The sequence below is a fragment of the Pan troglodytes genome, chromosome 16 (assembly GCF_028858775.2).
Source record: "Pan troglodytes isolate AG18354 chromosome 16, NHGRI_mPanTro3-v2.0_pri, whole genome shotgun sequence".
Lineage (NCBI taxonomy): Eukaryota > Metazoa > Chordata > Mammalia > Primates > Hominidae > Pan > Pan troglodytes.
The window spans coordinates 9,661,200-9,677,632 of NC_072414.2; the positions used below are offsets into that span (position 1 = coordinate 9,661,200).

The 16,433-nt window shown below is 49.4% G+C and overlaps 1 protein-coding gene across 2 annotated transcripts in view; it reads left to right on the forward strand.

The window, feature by feature from the left end:
• The first annotated feature begins 1,833 nt into the window (after positions 1–1,833).
• ATP10A (ATPase phospholipid transporting 10A (putative)) overlaps positions 1,834–16,433 on the forward strand; it is a 185,270-nt gene continuing 170,670 nt past the window's right edge. Inside the window, exon 1 of one of the 2 annotated variants that reach the window (XM_510255.9) lies at positions 1,834–2,513. In XM_510255.9, the coding sequence (XP_510255.4) occupies positions 2,065–2,513 (449 nt within the window). In that variant the 5' untranslated portion in view covers positions 1,834–2,064. The remainder of the gene's footprint in view (positions 2,514–16,433) is intronic. The other variant, XM_024349066.3, reaches the window with a different exon arrangement.

Consider the following 16,433-nt stretch of genomic DNA (forward strand, 5'->3'; position numbering starts at 1 on the left):
TCTCACCTTGGGGCTGGGCCTGAACCAGGGAGGGGCTGAAGAAAATCAGCAAGCTGGTTCCCCTCAGGGCCTCAAGGGACCTCTGCCTGAGGAATCAGCATTTGGCTTTGTAAGCACCAGGAGTACTCCTGGAAGCTCCAGGGTAAGCAAATGGAATGAGGCGGTAATTACTTTGGCAACAGTGTGGACTGGCTGAAGCTGGGAGTCTGGTAGGCGCGGACACCCCTGGAGACTTTGGGCGAAGGGTCCACGGGGATGCCTGTGAAGATAGGAGGCCGAAGTGTAGGGAGGCCGAAGGCCTCGGGGGTCACCAGGTGGGCTGGTAGAGGAAAACACGGAGCCATGGGATGTGAGGCCGCAAGACTGCAGGCGCTGTGGGCCATCATTTGCAGTTGATGCTCCGTTTGGGTATCTGCTGGTTGACTGTGAGACCTGACTCCTTTCCCCAACAATGCAGACTTCAGCCAAACCTTTCCCTGATCTGGGCCTCTACATCTCAAAAGCCCACCCCTGTGACTGGGGGATGGGATTATTTTCTTCACACCTGTCACCACTCTACCTTCTAACACTGGGTTCTGGGCAACATTGTGGATGGTGGCAAAACTGGGCAGAGATGTAAGAATGTCATAACTGGAGCCGGGTAAGCCAGGGTGCTGGAGGGGAGGGCCTCTCCAAGCCAGGGTCCTGGGGAAGACGTAAGTGATTTGAGTCCATCCAGGGCAGTGCCTTGTTAGCAGGCACCCCCAGGAAGAGCCTGGGGCCACGGCCAACCCCCCAGCCACGGCCTCCTGGGCAAGAAATAACTGCTTCTCATCTCTGTACTTCTTGAGTGGGAGGCAAACAGTCACAGCCATGAGACATCTGTGGGGTCTCACTGCGGACGTGGGGGACTCCCAGCTCCTTTTTCCATGCCGTGCTTATTCTCCCACCCCTTCTCGGATGCCCCATGATGTGGAGGGGAGCCCTTCGCCCCACACTTCTGGGACACCCTCCTGACGCTCCCCTCTCCTCCCCACAACCATCCTCGCCTCCCCACAACCATCCTCGCCTCCCCCGCCGTCTGGGCCATGACAGCCACCTCAGAGCTACAGCGCACAAGGAGCGTTTCGGTCCTCATGATTTCCCAGGGAGGGAAACAGACACTCAAATACCTGCAAACCAAATTCTGTCTTTGCTATAGCGATATATTTCTCCTTTCCATGAAGAAAGAACAGAAAAAAGAAAAAGAATTTATTTAGGAGAGGAAGGAAAGGCAGTAATGATGATGGTGGAAAGGAAACGGTCTAGTTCGCCCAAGAACGGAATCTGAAAGTGGTGGGGGCTGGGAAGTGGGGTAGGAAAGAAGTTCTTAGAGGCAACGCGGAATCGCCCTTCCCAGGGCTCCCCAGGAGCAGAGGTCCTGCGTAAAAAAGACTTAAAAATTGGAGCACTGGATGCCACGGCTCCTTTGGATTTTGGTTCCAGTTGATCCCTGGAGTAAGGTCCTAACCGGGGTCTCCCGAGGTCGTTTCGCCGTCCAGGATGGAGCAGGTCTGGCCCCTGGAAGGGCGCGCGGGCTGCTTGGGGACGGGGGCGCCTTTTCTCGCGCTTCGCGGTTTCCTCTCTCCTACTGCAGGCAGCGCGCGTTTGCAGCGTTTTGGGACCGAACTGATGCTTCTGGGAAACGAAACTAAACCTCTCTGAAGTTTCCAGCTCGGGCTTTTTTTGTTTCCCGCTATCCGGCGTGGCCCAGTCCGGGCGCGGAACGAGGGCGGGGCCGTGGCCACCGCGGCGGAAACGACCCGGGCCGGGGGCGGGCGGCGAGGACAAGGGGGCTCTGTGCGGCACCCGCCCAGCTTGCGCCCTGGGGACTGCGGCCGGGCGGCGGGGCTGGACGGGAGTGGACGGGGCTGGGCGCGGGCTGGGCGCGCTGGGCCGGCCAGGCGGCGCGCTGACCGCGGTCTCCGTGCGTCCCGCAGGCGGGGAGCTCGCACCGCCGCGCCCGGGCCGCGAGTGATGATAACCTAAGAGGCCGGCGCGGGCGGGCGTGAGCGGCGGAGGAGCCAGGCGCGGCGACACGCGGCCATGGAGCGGGAGCCGGCGGGGACCGAGGAGCCCGGGCCTCCGGGACGGCGGAGGCGCCGAGAGGGCAGGACGCGCACGGTGCGCTCCAACCTGCTGCCGCCCCCGGGCGCCGAGGACCCTGCGGCTGGCGCGGCCAAGGGCGAGCGGCGACGGCGGCGCGGGTGTGCCCAGCACCTGGCCGACAACCGGCTCAAGACTACCAAGTACACGCTGCTGTCCTTCCTGCCCAAGAACCTGTTCGAGCAGTTCCACCGCCCGGCCAACGTGTACTTTGTCTTCATCGCGCTGCTCAACTTCGTGCCGGCGGTGAACGCCTTCCAGCCCGGCCTGGCGCTGGCGCCGGTGCTCTTCATCCTGGCCATCACGGCCTTCAGGGACCTGTGGGAGGACTACAGCCGCCACCGCTCCGACCACAAGATCAACCACCTGGGCTGCCTGGTCTTCAGCAGGTGAGTTGGGCGGGCGGGCGAGCGAGCGCGCGGTGGCGCAGGGCAGGGCGCCCCGGGAACTTGGTGTTGGGCGCAGTGATTGGCAGGGGCTGGGTGCTTAGAAGGCAGCTCCACTCAGGGTGGAGGGCCTGGCTGCGCGGGACCCGGTGCCGACCGAAGCCACAGCGCCGCCAAGGCCTCTCTGTGCCCCCGCCGCAGCTAAAGGGGCGCCCTGGATGCGGGGACGCGTGGGGATCCCCTGTCACTTCGTGTCGGGGCCAGAATGATCCCAAGGCTAGAAACCGACGGCCGCTGGACATCGTCATCCACAGCCGCTCCCACCTGAAGTGAAAGGCAGGAAAAGCCAGCCTGGCCCCCTGGCCTGAAGTCCCTGCCTCAGTCTTCGGCCAGGCACAGTGGTCTCTGAACAGCCGGCACAGGACAGTAAAGCTCAGTCTGATAACAGCTCGGCTCAGGACAGCAGCAAAGTGAAACTGCTGCCAAGTGGTGATATGTCTGGCACGGCCCAGGTACCAGGGCAGGGGAAATAGCAGCAGTGTCCATCCTCCACTGTGAGCCATGAGCCGCGAGCCAGGCACCGCCCGGTAGCTGCCTGCCTAATTTTCTTCATCTTAACCTGCTTCCTGGGGGAAAGAGGCTGTGGGGTGTTTGTGAGCCCTGCCACGGGCAGTACCAGGGGTGACCCTGCGATGGACCACTCCTGCTCTTTTTCCCTCCCTGAGTTTTAGAGTCTCGGGCGGACCTGTCCAGAGGCCTGCGGCCTTTTCATCCTTTATGCTCTCCACCCCAAGGGAGCCCCTTGGTAGATCCATCTTGGAGCTGTGTCCAGCAGCCTGGACCACCTCAAGGCCCTGTCCCTGAGAAAGGTGGGTCGTCTTAGCTTTCCTCCAAAGCTCAGCCCATCGTTACCTCCTGCCTCACCTTGCTTGACCCCGGAACAGGGACTGAGATGCGCTTCTGAATAGAACATTAGCGGTATCTGGCTTCCATTATGCATGGGGAGACTCTAGGAAGCCCTATGCTCTCTTAGTGGCAGATTGTTCCCCTAAAAGAGGAGGGTCGGAGTGGCTCCTGCCTCTTAGACGTAGGCATTCATGAATGCCTTAGACACAGGCACTCATAGCTTGGATGAAGCCATGGATGCGTGCCTCTGTAGTTGAGTACCTTTCACCCTCCCAGCAACACTGCAGTGGTTATGCTCCATATTTTTGTAAACAGAGTAAACGGGTTCAGAGAGGTTAAGTAAACCTGCCCAGTGTCACACAGCAGCAAGGTCGTGGTACTGCGATTTGACCCAGGTCTTCCCGACCGCACAGCTTTTTGAATATTTCTTTGCTAGTGCTTCTGAAACTTTTGTAAGAATCACTGAAGGCGCTTGTTAAAATAACAGTTTTCCAAAGTGTCTCACTCAGCAGGCCTGGGATTGAGCCCAGGAATGTATTAGATTAGCATGCAGGTAACTCTTATATGATGGCCCACACTTTCAGAAACACCACTCTGCCTGCTCCCAAGCCTTGCCCTTTGGCCAGTCAGCAAGCGTGACTGTCATTAGACCAGGCTGTGGGATTTCCTGGCCCCTGTTCACCAGAAGCCTGAGCAGGGACAAGAGCGGCACCCCTTACACAAATGCCCTCCGTGTCCCCTGAGCGAGGCCTCCACCACATAGCCCTGGTGGGGCTCAACAGTTTTAAGCCTTTGCACAGATACCACTTCCTGTTATTACTGAGCCCGTAACTCCTGTAGCCTCCTTTTTAGAAATACTTATGCCTCAGGAGAAATACAGTTTATTTTCAGTTGGCAAAGTGCTTTGAATCCATTATGTCATTTGATCCTTATAGTAACTATCACACCCATCTTGCAGATGAGGAAACTGAGGTTGGGATCTAAAAGCTATTCTCTTGTCTCTATGACCTTGTAAGGCTTCATGGGACTTTGAAACTTTAGCTTCCATTTGGACTACACCCATCTACGTTCCCCTCCCCTTCCACTCTGCCCTTGACTCCAGGCATCTTAACTCTCCCTCAGACTCTGTCTTCTTCCTTACTGAAGGAACTGTCAGCATTTTTCATTCACTTCCCAGCTGCCTTGAGGACAGTGGGCGCAATGCCCTACTTCTGTTTATTGTTCCCTGGGAAGGCAGGTCAAATTCTTCCAGTCCCAGAAAGGCTGGAAGAGGTGGTGCCAGGCCCTGGGAATAGAAGGAGGAGGAGGCTGGTTTCACCCAGAGTTTACTGTAGGGACAGATGGCACCATAGGGCATGTCTACCAGGTGAAGTCCTGGGTGGGGCTCCCAGCCCCGGGATGCAGGCTCCATGTCTGGCGAGGCCTCCCAGTGCAGGACAAGAGTCTGGGACGGTGGTGTGAGGATCAGGAAAATGGTGCCAAGCAAGGTGGGGCAGAGAGTGGGTGCTGCAGTGAGAGATCGGGGGCGGGGGGTGGACAGGGTCATGGCACAGAGGTTGAGAACAGGTTCTAGGGTACACTGGGGTGAAGCATCGACATGAAGCCTTGTCTCTCGGGACCTGGCACCCAGACAGCACAGAGCAGCCAAGGAAATGACTTCTGTGTCAGGCCAAGGTCTGTGCAGTGCGTTTGGTTGACTGCAGAGAAGATCAGACGCACGACTGTGAACTGTCTAGGTCTGTTTTGTGTGGCGCTTCCTCCAAGTGTTGCTGCTCTAGCTGCTGTGCACAGGAGTGTCGGTCCAAGCGTGCAACACATTGTTCACGCAGAGTATGAGCAGACTTTAGCTGGAAGTCTTACCTGCTGCCACTGTCCCAGAAGTGACTTCTTGGACATTCCCTTGTATGTGGATGTGCAGCCTGTAGTGCGTCATCGTTTATGTTATTATTTATGTGCTGTTTTTCAGTGACACCATCCTTGGGCCCCTTTCTGTGAGAATCCCCTTGGAGCCTGTTAGAAATGTAGCTTCCTAGGCCAGGGTGTTTGAGAAGCAGTCCTCTGTTTCCTCCTTCTGAACCCATTTTCTCCTAATGGATTTCACGCGCTATTTAGGAAAACCCTCTTGAGCCACGCTCAGCAGGTTGGGGGAGCACTGGGTGATTCTGGGGGGGTTAGGTCCTGCCTGTGGCGCCTGCAGGGGGGAAGGGCCCACCCACCCAGCGTCACTAAGCTGTGGTCCACTGTGATGGGAGGGTGTGGGAAGCCCCTCTGGTCATATGGACCTCGGTGCTGGCTAAGGCTGTTCAGAGAAGCCATCTTCCCACAGCCCCGGGTGGGAAGAAAGGGGCTGCCTGCGCTTGAGACCCTGCCACTCAGTGAGCCCTGGTAAGAGTCGAGGGGGATGTGGCCTCCGGCTTTCATTTGAGGCTTGGACTTCCCTTTAGCTGACATCGGTCTCCAACACTGAGTGTCCAGCTGGAACAGGGTGGGCATCCCTCGGGGCCGAGAGCTGAGGGGGCAGCAGAGCAACCTCAGGGGTCCTGCTGGGCAGGGCTGGAGGAGGAGAGGGGAAGAGAAGGGCAAAGGGACTCAGCCCAGGCTGGGAGAGTGGCGGGCGGTTCTGCAGGCAGGAAGCAGAGATCTCCTATCAGAGGAAGACTTTGTGCCTTGCAGAAAGCTTTCTCATCCACCTCTTCCCCAGCAGGGGTGAGGGGGGAAACCTTAAATCAGCAGACCTGGAGCCCTGCTCCCAGAAATGGAGTGTGGCTTGCAAGGGTGCTGCTGGAGGAGGACCTGGGCCAGTGATTTCATCTGTTCCCCAAAGCCTGCCTAGGCTATTGTTATCTTTTTTTTTTCTCCCTTTTGCTTCTATGTACTTTGTGATGACTCGAATATAATCTTATTGACACCTTTCAGTGTCTGTCTCCAGGATGATGTAACCAGCAGTATTTCTGCAGGAAATAACCGGAGGCGACTTTTCCCTGAATCTTCTGGGCTCTGTGCTTGGGTCTGAGGGCAGCATCTCAGTGTCTTTCCGTCATCTTTTGGGAAACAGGTAGTCAGGAGGTGCTCTCTGCTTATTTTGGAATTGCCCTACTTTTGGTCTCTTCCCCTCACTTTGATTTTCACTCCATTTTCCCAGCCCACCAGGGTTATTTATCCAACCCGTGTCCCCTGCCCTTCATGCTTTGTTGTTTTGGAAGAGCTGAGCAGATGAGAAGGTGAGATTCTCACTCAACAAAGTCCTCCTTTTGTTTTCTTTTCTGCCAGGGCTTTTGTTTCTCTTGTCTCCCCTCTCCTACTCCTTCTCCGTGCTTCTTTCCCTTCCCTTCCAGGTGAGCCTCATCTCTTCCTCTGTGGCACCCTTGGCTCTTTCGTGGCATATTCCCTCCATCCCTCCCTCTTAATGCAACAAGAGGCCAGCAGTCAACCCATCTTTCCCCTGGGAAGCACAGCATCTCTGTCATTTGGGTAAAAGGTTTGCAAAAGCAGAGACACCAGGACAAGACCCAGGAGTTAAGAATGCGCAGGGACCACGCCAGTTCTTCTTAAGCAGGGTTGACATCCCTGTAGGTAGGTTAGGGCACTGGACGCTTGCGGAATATTATTTCCACATTGCCATTCACATGTTTGTTGGAAATAATTTTTCGGTACCTGTTACCTGTCATATATTACTGGGCTCATGAGGTCAAGTTGCAGTGGAAAAAGAACGTTTCTTTTTCTAAAACCTTGGTTGTCATCCAAAGGCAGTCTTGTTCATGAGGCAGTTCTTTTTTTACTTGTTAATATGAGCCAAATGTTCTATATGCACAATTCCATTTTATCCTCCCAACGATCATATCATTTCCACATCCCCATTCCACAGATGAGGAAACTGAGGCTTCAAGACTCAATAGCTTGCCTAAGGTCACACTGTTAGGAGATGGCAGTACCGTGATTTGAGCCCAGATCTACCCTGCTCTGACCCCGTGTTCACAGTTATTACCTTACTTGCTATTCCCACCCCAAGAACAACAGGCCTCTTTAAAACAATTATTCTAGAAAATTTCACATACATAGAAATGTGCACATGTAACGAACTGCCATGTACCATTGTCCAGTTTCAACAATTAGCAACTCATGGCTAACATTATTTTATCTGTATTCCCACCTACTCCCTTCTCCTCTGTCATTCTGATGCAAATTCCAGACATCATGATGTTTCACCTGTAAATGTGTCAGTATTTGTCTTTAGAAAAGCATGACTCTTCTTAAAACTAAACTATAAATACCATTATCATACCTAAAAAAAATTATTATTTTTTAAGACCGAGTCTTGCTCTGTTGCCTAGGCTGGAGTACAGTGGCATGATCACGGTTCACTGCAGCTTCCATCTCTTGGCCTCAAGTGATCCTCCTGCCTCAGCCTCCTGAGTAGCTGGGACCACGGGTGCACGCCACCACACCTGGCTAATTTTTCTTAAAAATTTCATAGAGATAAGGTCTCACTATGTTGCCCAGGCTGGTCTCCAACTCCTGGGCTCCAGCTGTCTTCCTTCCTTGACCTCCCAAAGTGCTGGGATGACAAGCCTGAGCCAGTGTGCCCAGCCTAATTTCCTAATACTGTTAAATACCCAGTCTGTGTTCAGATTTCCACTTATCTCATAAATGGGATGTGTACATTTCAATATGTATGTTTGAATTCGCTATACATAAGGCCTACTCAGCAGGTGGCTGATAAATCTTTTAAGTCACTTTTAGTCTATAGATTTTCCCCCAGAAAACTCTATTCTCTTTCTTTTTTTCCCTTGCAACTTATTTTGAAGAAATTGGGTTATTTGTCCTATGGGGTTTTCCAGGGCCTCTGAATACTGCTGATTGCTTCTGTGTGGTTTCAGGTAACATTTTTTTTTCTATTGTAATTCCTGTGAATTGGTAGGAGGGTCTGCACACTTCCTCAGTGTTTCATCAGGCTCAGGTTTGCATTTTTGTTGTTGTTGTTGTTGTTGTTTTGGTCTCCACATTCCTAGGTGGTGTTCTGCACTTCCATTAGGAGACACGTGTGCTCACTTGTCTTTTTGTGATGTTGACAGCCATTGATGATCATTGCCTATATCCATTGATTTGTTAGAGGTTGCCAAATGGTGGTGTCCTAATTTATTATAGGCAATACTTTTATAAAGAGACACTTCCCCTCATCTACTCCCTGGTTTCCCAGTGGTCCAGCCTATATAGTAAAAGAGAAATAAGTGCTTGATATTGGATCACTAACATCTAACGCTAACTCTATTAGTCCATTCTCAGGCTGCTATGAAGAAATACCCGAGACTGGGTAATTTATAAAGAAAACAGGTTTAATTGACTCACAGTTCTGCATGGCTGGGGAGGCCTCAGGAAACTTACAATAATGACAGAAGGCACCTCTTTACAAGGTAGCAGGAGAGAGAATGAGTGCAAGCAGGGGAAATGCCAGACGCTTGTAAAACCATCAGATCTCGTGAGACTCACTCATTATCATGAGAACAGCATGGAGGAAACCGCCTCCATGATTCAGTTACCTCAACCTGGTCCTGCCCTTGACACGTGGGGATTATTACAATTCAAGGTGAGATTTGGGTGGGGACAGAGAGCCAACCCATATCAGTAACCAGTTAGCTTTCTAAAATTCTTAAGCTTTTTACTTTGAAATCATTTTAGACTTAACAGAGAAGTTGCAAAAATAGTACAGATGCATACCCCTTACCCACCTTCTTTTAATTTTAACATTTAACTGCACTATAATTTTCAAAAACCAAGAAAATAACATTAGTACAAAGCTATTCACTAAGTCACATTCTTTATTTAGATCTAAACAGTTTTCCATTAATGCATTAATAAGTTTTGGTCAGTATGTTTACATGTTGATCTTGTGTCCTGCCACCTGGCTGACTCATTTATTATATCTAATAATTGTTTTGTGGCTTCCTTAGTCTTTTCCATATAGAACCATTCATCAGTAAGCAGAGATAGTTTTACTTATTCCCTTTCAACCTGATACCTTACATTTCTTTTTCTTGCCTGATTGCCCTGGCTAGAAGCTCCAGTATAATGTTGAATAGAAATGGCAAAAATGGATGTCCTTCTCTTGCTCCTGATCTTAGGGGGAACGCATTCTTTTTTGCCATTAAGTATGATGCTAGCTGTTTGCATGCGTGTGTGTGTGTGTGTGTGTGTGTTTTAACCAATAAGATTTCAAGCTGTGGGGTTTTATAGATGCTCTTTATCAGGTTGAGGAATTTCCCTTTTGTTCCTACTTTGTTGAGTGTTTTTGCATCAAGAAAGAATTGTGGATTTTGTCAAAGGCTTTTTCTACGTCTGTTGGAATGATCATGTGGCTTTTATATGTAGTTCAATTAATATGACATATACTCATTAATTGATTTTCAAATGTTAAACCAGTCTTGCATTCCTGGGATAAAACTTACTTGGCCATGGTGTACAATCTGTTGTTATATTTTGCTGGATTCCATTGACTAGAATGTGTTGGAGAATTTTGCATTTGAATTCATATGCGATATTTGGGATTGGGGACCGTATGTGTGTCTTTGTCTGGTTTTGATATCAGAAAAGTACTATACTGGTCTCATAGAATGAGTTGGGGAGTGTTTCCATGTTTCCACTATTTTCTTTTTTTCTTTTTTTTTTTTTTTGTGAGACGGAGTTTCACTCTTGTTGCCCAGGCTGGAGTGCAATGGGGTGATCTCAGCTCACTGCAACCTCCGCCTCCCAGGTTCAAGCGATTCTCCTGCCTCAGCCTCCGAATAGCTGGGATTACAGGCAGGCATCACAATGCCTGGCTAATTTTTGTATTTTTCTAGTAGAGACCGGGTTTCACCATGTTGATGAGGCTGGCCTTGAACTCCTGACTTCCATAGTGCTGGCCTCCCAAAGTGCTGGGATTACAAGTGTGAGCCACTGCGCCCGGCCTGTTTTCTTTTTTGGAAGATTTTGTGAAGATTCGGTATTAATTCTTCATTAAATCCTTGGAAGAATTCAACATGGAAGATAACTTCAGTCTGAGCCTGGGCTTTTCTTTGTGCGGAGTTTTAAAGATTACTATTGCAACCCATTTACTTGTTATGACTCCGTTCAGATTTACTATTTCTTCTCAAGTCAGTTGTGATAGTTGTATCTTTCTAGGAAGTTGTCCATTTCTTTGAGTCACATAATTTGTTGTCATAGAGTTGCTGATGGTATGCACTTGTAATCCTTTCTATTTCCATGAAGTCTGTAGTAATTATTGTAGTGTGGTCTAATAGGGATTTTCTTTCCCCCATTCCTTCTCTATTGATGAACTAGAATTCTTAGAACAGCTGTTTTTCTTTCTCATTAATTTGTATACTCCATGACTGATGTCATTGTAGTCTACTGGAAATTTGTTTTATTCTGGGGATGATCAGTGGATATTAATGTAATTGATCCTTTTGCTCACACTGTTCCAGGCTGTGGCTTTTGGGAGCTCTTTCAAGCTGGCTGTCCTGTCCTTCACAGGCCCCAGGCCTTCTTCTTTCTGAACTCTCCCTTACTCTCTGACTACATGGGCTGTTCCAGGCTCATCTATTTTGGCTGGCCCAGCTCTAGAACCAACCACTTCTCCTGAGGGCTATATAACTTTTCTAAAAAATATATTATTATGAATTTGTGGATTTAAATATAATTTATTGGTTTTAGTTCACTGCAGTTATTACTGTAATTGATTTCTTTGGTCAGTAGGAACCAATCAAGTTGTCTCCTGAGTCTTTTTTTTTTTTTCTTTTTTTTTCTGAGACAGGGTCTAACTCTGTTGCCCAGGCCGGAGCGCACTGGTGCAATCATAGCTCACTGGAACCACAAGTGGTCTTGTTTTTGGTTGTTTTGTGCTGATTCTTTTGGATTCCACCAGGTCTTGCCACTTTTAATGCAGTTCTTCTGTACCTTTCAGTGGCCTTTGAAGCCCCACCTGCCTGTTCCCGGGTGCTATGCCATGGCCTGCATGGTGCTCATTTAATGGTCATTCATTGTGGTGATTGTCAATTCTCAGGTTCCATCCTTCCTGCAAGTAAGGGGTCAGGGGTCTCATCTGGGGGGGAGTACTTCCTTCCCGACGTGTTGGTAGACATTTAACAATCACAGTGACTGGCAGTGTCCCTGGCACTGGTACTCACAACCGGGGTTGCTGGTTGACATGTGATGGCCCCACCTGCCCAGGAAGGTCCTGCCCCATTGACTACCCTTTCCCAAAGGCCAGTCAGGCCTTCACTGAGAAGCATGTTTGGAAGAACCTTTTAAAGACAGGGCTTCCCCACGTTTTGGGAAGGTTGAGAAGGGGCTGGGTGACTGTTAGACTCCTGCTGGTCACAACATGGTGCTTCAGCTTCTTGTTGAACTCCTGCAGCAGGGGAGCCCACTGTGCACATTTGTACAAGACTCACCTTGCCATATTTAGCACACTGACAGAACTTACAGGAAGCATGAAGAGCTATTTTGATGTCTGCTTTTTTAGAAGACTCTTAGCCTGACTTTCTATGTTTACTTGTTTTGCATTTTCCCGGAGTGCAGTTTGTATGAATTACCCTGCACATACCTTGTGGTTATTTTTCCACTGGGGATACTGTATTTTGGAACATTTTGCCTACCAAACTATTTTTATTAGGCAATTAAGAATTTTTGTCCTCATTTTAAGTTAGAGACAATTAAAACGCCCTTGTAGGGGCTGGAGGAAAACTTCTCCTTTGCCCTCTGAAAGTTTGCTGGAAATCAACTGACAAAGGGCAGATTAACAGGAGAAAAGGCAAGCACATTTATTAACATGCATAGCACAGAAGAACTGTAGGAGAATGATTGCCCAATCTCAGTGGAGTACGCAGGGTTATATACCCTCCTTCTCAGGGGAAAGGGAGATGGGAAGTGGGGATGATTGTACGGGGGTAGTAAATGAGTTTTAGGGGAATTCACTGTGCTTGAAGAACACACCATAGTCTGGGCCACAGTCTTTCAGGCCTGCAGAACAGACAGTGGTTTGTGACAAAAGCCTGTCCAGCTGTGTTGACAGACTTCAGTTTTTCTTCCCACAATATGAATTCAGTTAATAAAAACCTGTTTTCCTCTTTGGAGTGTCTGGATTTTAGGGAGAGAAGGGAACTTCGGAGGAGTTCATCTTGGGCTTTGGGTGAGACAGAGGATTGAGAGGTGAGGGTGGGGGGCGGTTAGAGAGACGCTGAGGGTTCTTCAGTTCAGCGCATCAAAGTGCCATATTTTGCGGTATTGGTGCCTGAGCCCCAACACCCTCAATGAGGTCAGACCCTTGCCAGCAGTTAGATGCTAGGCAGAATGCATTTCTCTTCATCCCAGTGTTCTTATTTAAATTGGAGGGAAGATGGCATTCAATAGGAGGGAGTATAACATTACTTTGGAATGAGGGTGGCATTCAATAGGAGGGAGGATGGCATTAAATTGGAGGGAGGGGAAGAGAGAAGATAGCAGCTTCTGGTGTGCTGTGAGGAATACGTGAAATAATGCAGAGAGGGTGGGCTACAGTGCCAGGCAGGCAGGCAGGTAAGAATTTGAAAAGTTTAGTTGCAACTCATTAGTATTCCTGTTACAACTGCTATCATTATTGCTATTAAGATCTTTTGATCAAAATGAACTTCCTCAGTTTTTTAAAATTTCTAAAACAGTTTTATTTTTAGAGATGAGGTCTTGCAGTGTCGCCCATGCTGGTCTCGAACTCCTGGCCTCAAGCAATCATCCCACCTCAGCCTCCCAAAATACTGGGACCGCACCTGGCCTGTCCACATTGTTAAGACACTGAATTGTGCCTCCAAGCCCAAAGAATTTTAGGTGTCATTTAGCTGTATACTTGTACCATGAGGAAATGGACAGCTTTTGGAAAGAATTTTGAAATATTGGGAATAGATCCGATCCCCACTGAGAATTTTGAGGACCACCAAGGATCCAGAGATACCCTCTGTTGGCTCAAATGTCTTCTGAAAAATGTACCTCACTAGAAGAAGCATTCTGGGGAAATGGTAACATTAAAGCATTCTTTGTTTAAATGGCAATGTGGCGTATATTGTAAATGAAATTGGATTTGGTAATAACCTTTTAGGGGGAAGGTTTGTTTTGAAAACATAAAATGAAGTAAATTCATTGGCCCATTTAACGATGTCTTTGATTGATTTTTGCTTATCAACAGTTATAACAATAAAAAAAAAAAAAAAACCTAAAGTAAGTCTTGGTTTTCAAAAGGAAACTCAACCTAGGCCACGAATGGAGAGCCTTGGAACAGAGCCCTCCATGCAAGTCTTCTCAGAAAGGTGCTTAGTAGGTGCTTTGGAGGCCTGTGAGCTCTTGCATAGTAGGGAACTTTAGATCCGCTCAGAGACCTGCCTTATTTCTGTTTCAGCATCAGATCTGCCTGTTGTATAGTAATCTAGGACTTTTCTAGAAAGGTCCTGGGGTGCGAACGGACCTCAGTGTGGGCCAGGCCAGACTTGACAAGGCTCCCTCCCCAAGTTCGGCGGAGTCCCCGAGATCCCCACTCACCCCTCCCCAGCCTCTGTTTGCTTTGCTTCCCCCAAAAAGTGATGTCTGGCATGGAAACTACTGCTTCTAAAAGAATCCAGTACACGAGGGGTTAACGAAATGGCAGGAAACCCAGGCTGTCACCGCACATTTGAACTGAGTCATTTGTAGAGTTTAAAACATTTCACTACTTTTATGTCCTGCCTTTTGTTTTTGTATACTTCTAATAACAGTTTAAAAAGTCAGGGGCAGGAAAGGTAAATGTAAGTTCCAAGTTCCATCCTTTGTTCAGATGTGATCTTGGGGCCCTTAGGTGCTCTGTGCAGGAGGGGAGGTGAGCGCGGCCAGGTCTTGGGGGGCGGTGGGCGTGGTCTCGCCCTGCCCGGGCCGCGGAGTGAGTCACCGGGGCTGGGGAGGGAGGGAGGGAGGAAGGAGCAGCGCTGGGTCCGCTGCCGCCGGACGCTCTACAGTTCCAGTTCTCCAAAACTGGCCGCGTAGAATGGCGCCTGGGGACTCGCCTCGCCTGTGGGCTGGCCCCCAGGGTGTGGCCACATCCCTTTTTCTGGGCCTTTCCCTTCAGCGCTCGGCTGAGGCGGTACCAGACACAGCCGGGGCCTCTCCTTTTGCTTTTTGCCAAGTTGGAAATCAGTTTTGTTTCCCTTACAAAACGCATCCACGCTGCCTGTCTCGGTCATCTCCAGTGCTGCACCTTGGCCCAGGAGCATGGTTGACTCAGAAAACCGAGAGCATTGTGAGAGGAAAGACGAGGCAGGGAGAGAGCGAGCTGGGGAGGCCCCTGTTCCTGCTGGGTGCTCCCCACTGACTCTCTCTCTCTGAACAAGCCAACCGTTTTTGAACATAAGTCAAAGCGATGTTTTCCAGAATGTCTCATACACATAATGGGCTACAATTGTTCACCTCCACTGAACAGTTTCAAAATATACGTGGCATGTAATTATTTTCTCAAAAAGGGTAATCTTATCGACCTGCGTGATTTAATTATATTTAGTTATGTATGTCTTGTCCCTCATAATTAATTGGTAGAAACCTAGGTAATGGCATTTCATAGTGCCATCGTGTCGTTGTCATTATTTTATTTATTCGTGTTGCCAGGACAGACTTTAGTCAAATCAGATGTGTGTGTCTTTTTTAACTCTCATTGCGACTTGCATTGTAATATTTTCCATGTACACATTTATTTTTTTTTTGGAAAGAAAATCATTGCTTTTAAGCAGGATGGAAAGTTTGATTCATTCCATAGAAATCTGGCTGCTGCCTGTGGTCTTTCACATCCATGGGGAGCATGTCTGGGGGCCAGGAGGCCATGCTGACAGAGACCCTCAGGTTCTCTCTGGCATGGAGGTGAGAGCCAGAGTTGAGCTCAGTCCTGCAGCTGCGCCGTGCTCCTCCTTGATCACGGTTAAATTCCTCCGTTTCTGGTCTTTTCTCTTTTTCTCCTTTCAGTTTCCTATCCTGTGTTAATTCCTCTGTAAAGCGTCTGGCCAGACTTAATGGGAATTCCTTCATAATGCACCCTTGGGACTTGGAGAAGGCGTAGAAGGAGGGAGGGTGGTGTCTGTAATTCTTGGCTCTGTTCCCAACTACTGCATGCAGTGACATCTAAACTCAGTTCCTGCTTATTCATTCCTGTACTAAGGATGTCTTTTTATTTTCTCTTGTCTGGTGCTTTGACATCTGGAGCCTTGCTGCCTCCGGAGGGACAGGCCCTCCCAGGGCTAGATAATTCCTAGAGATAGCAAACAGCATTGCTGCAGCATGCCTTACGTGTGCAAGCCACCCAATCCAACGTCCACACCCTCGGCCCCCTCTGTGTTTCATCCACTGTGCACCTGCTCTCGTCACCCCAGGTCCAGCCACCAAGCAGCTAGGGACAGCCCTTTGTCCCAGGGTCCACCGAGGTTATTCAAACTAATGGATTCTAAACCTGCTTACCCCGCCTCTCCTGTTCTTTCCCATGGAAGGCACAGAAAAGACTCTCCCTCCTCTCACCAAGGTCTCTGCCTCCTAGGACGCTGGTCTCCCCTATGTTCCCCCTCCCACAGCGGTAGGTGTGGCGAGCTCCTTCTCTGGAGGACTCTGAGTAACAAATCCTCTTTTCAATGGCAGTCCTCTCCTGACCTGTCAGCCCCATAGTGCTTGAATAATAATAGAACTTAAATTGTAAAACATCCCTGGAGCTACTGCCCTCCCTTAGGTCCCATGAGAAAGGGGAATGAAAGTTGGCTGCAGTTAAGGTGGCTAATCAGCTGATGGTGCCACCTTAACTGCAGCCGATTCTAATTCCCCTTTCTCGTGGAAAAAGATGGGGAGATTATTCTGGAGTGAATTGTGGGCCCAGTGTAATCACAAGTCTGTAAAAGTGGAAGAAGAGCGGGCAGAGAGATCCGATATGAATACTACTTAATTTGCCATTGTTGGCTTTGAAAGTGGAGGACCTAGAGTCAAGGAGTATGGGCGGCCTCTAGGAGCTGGAAA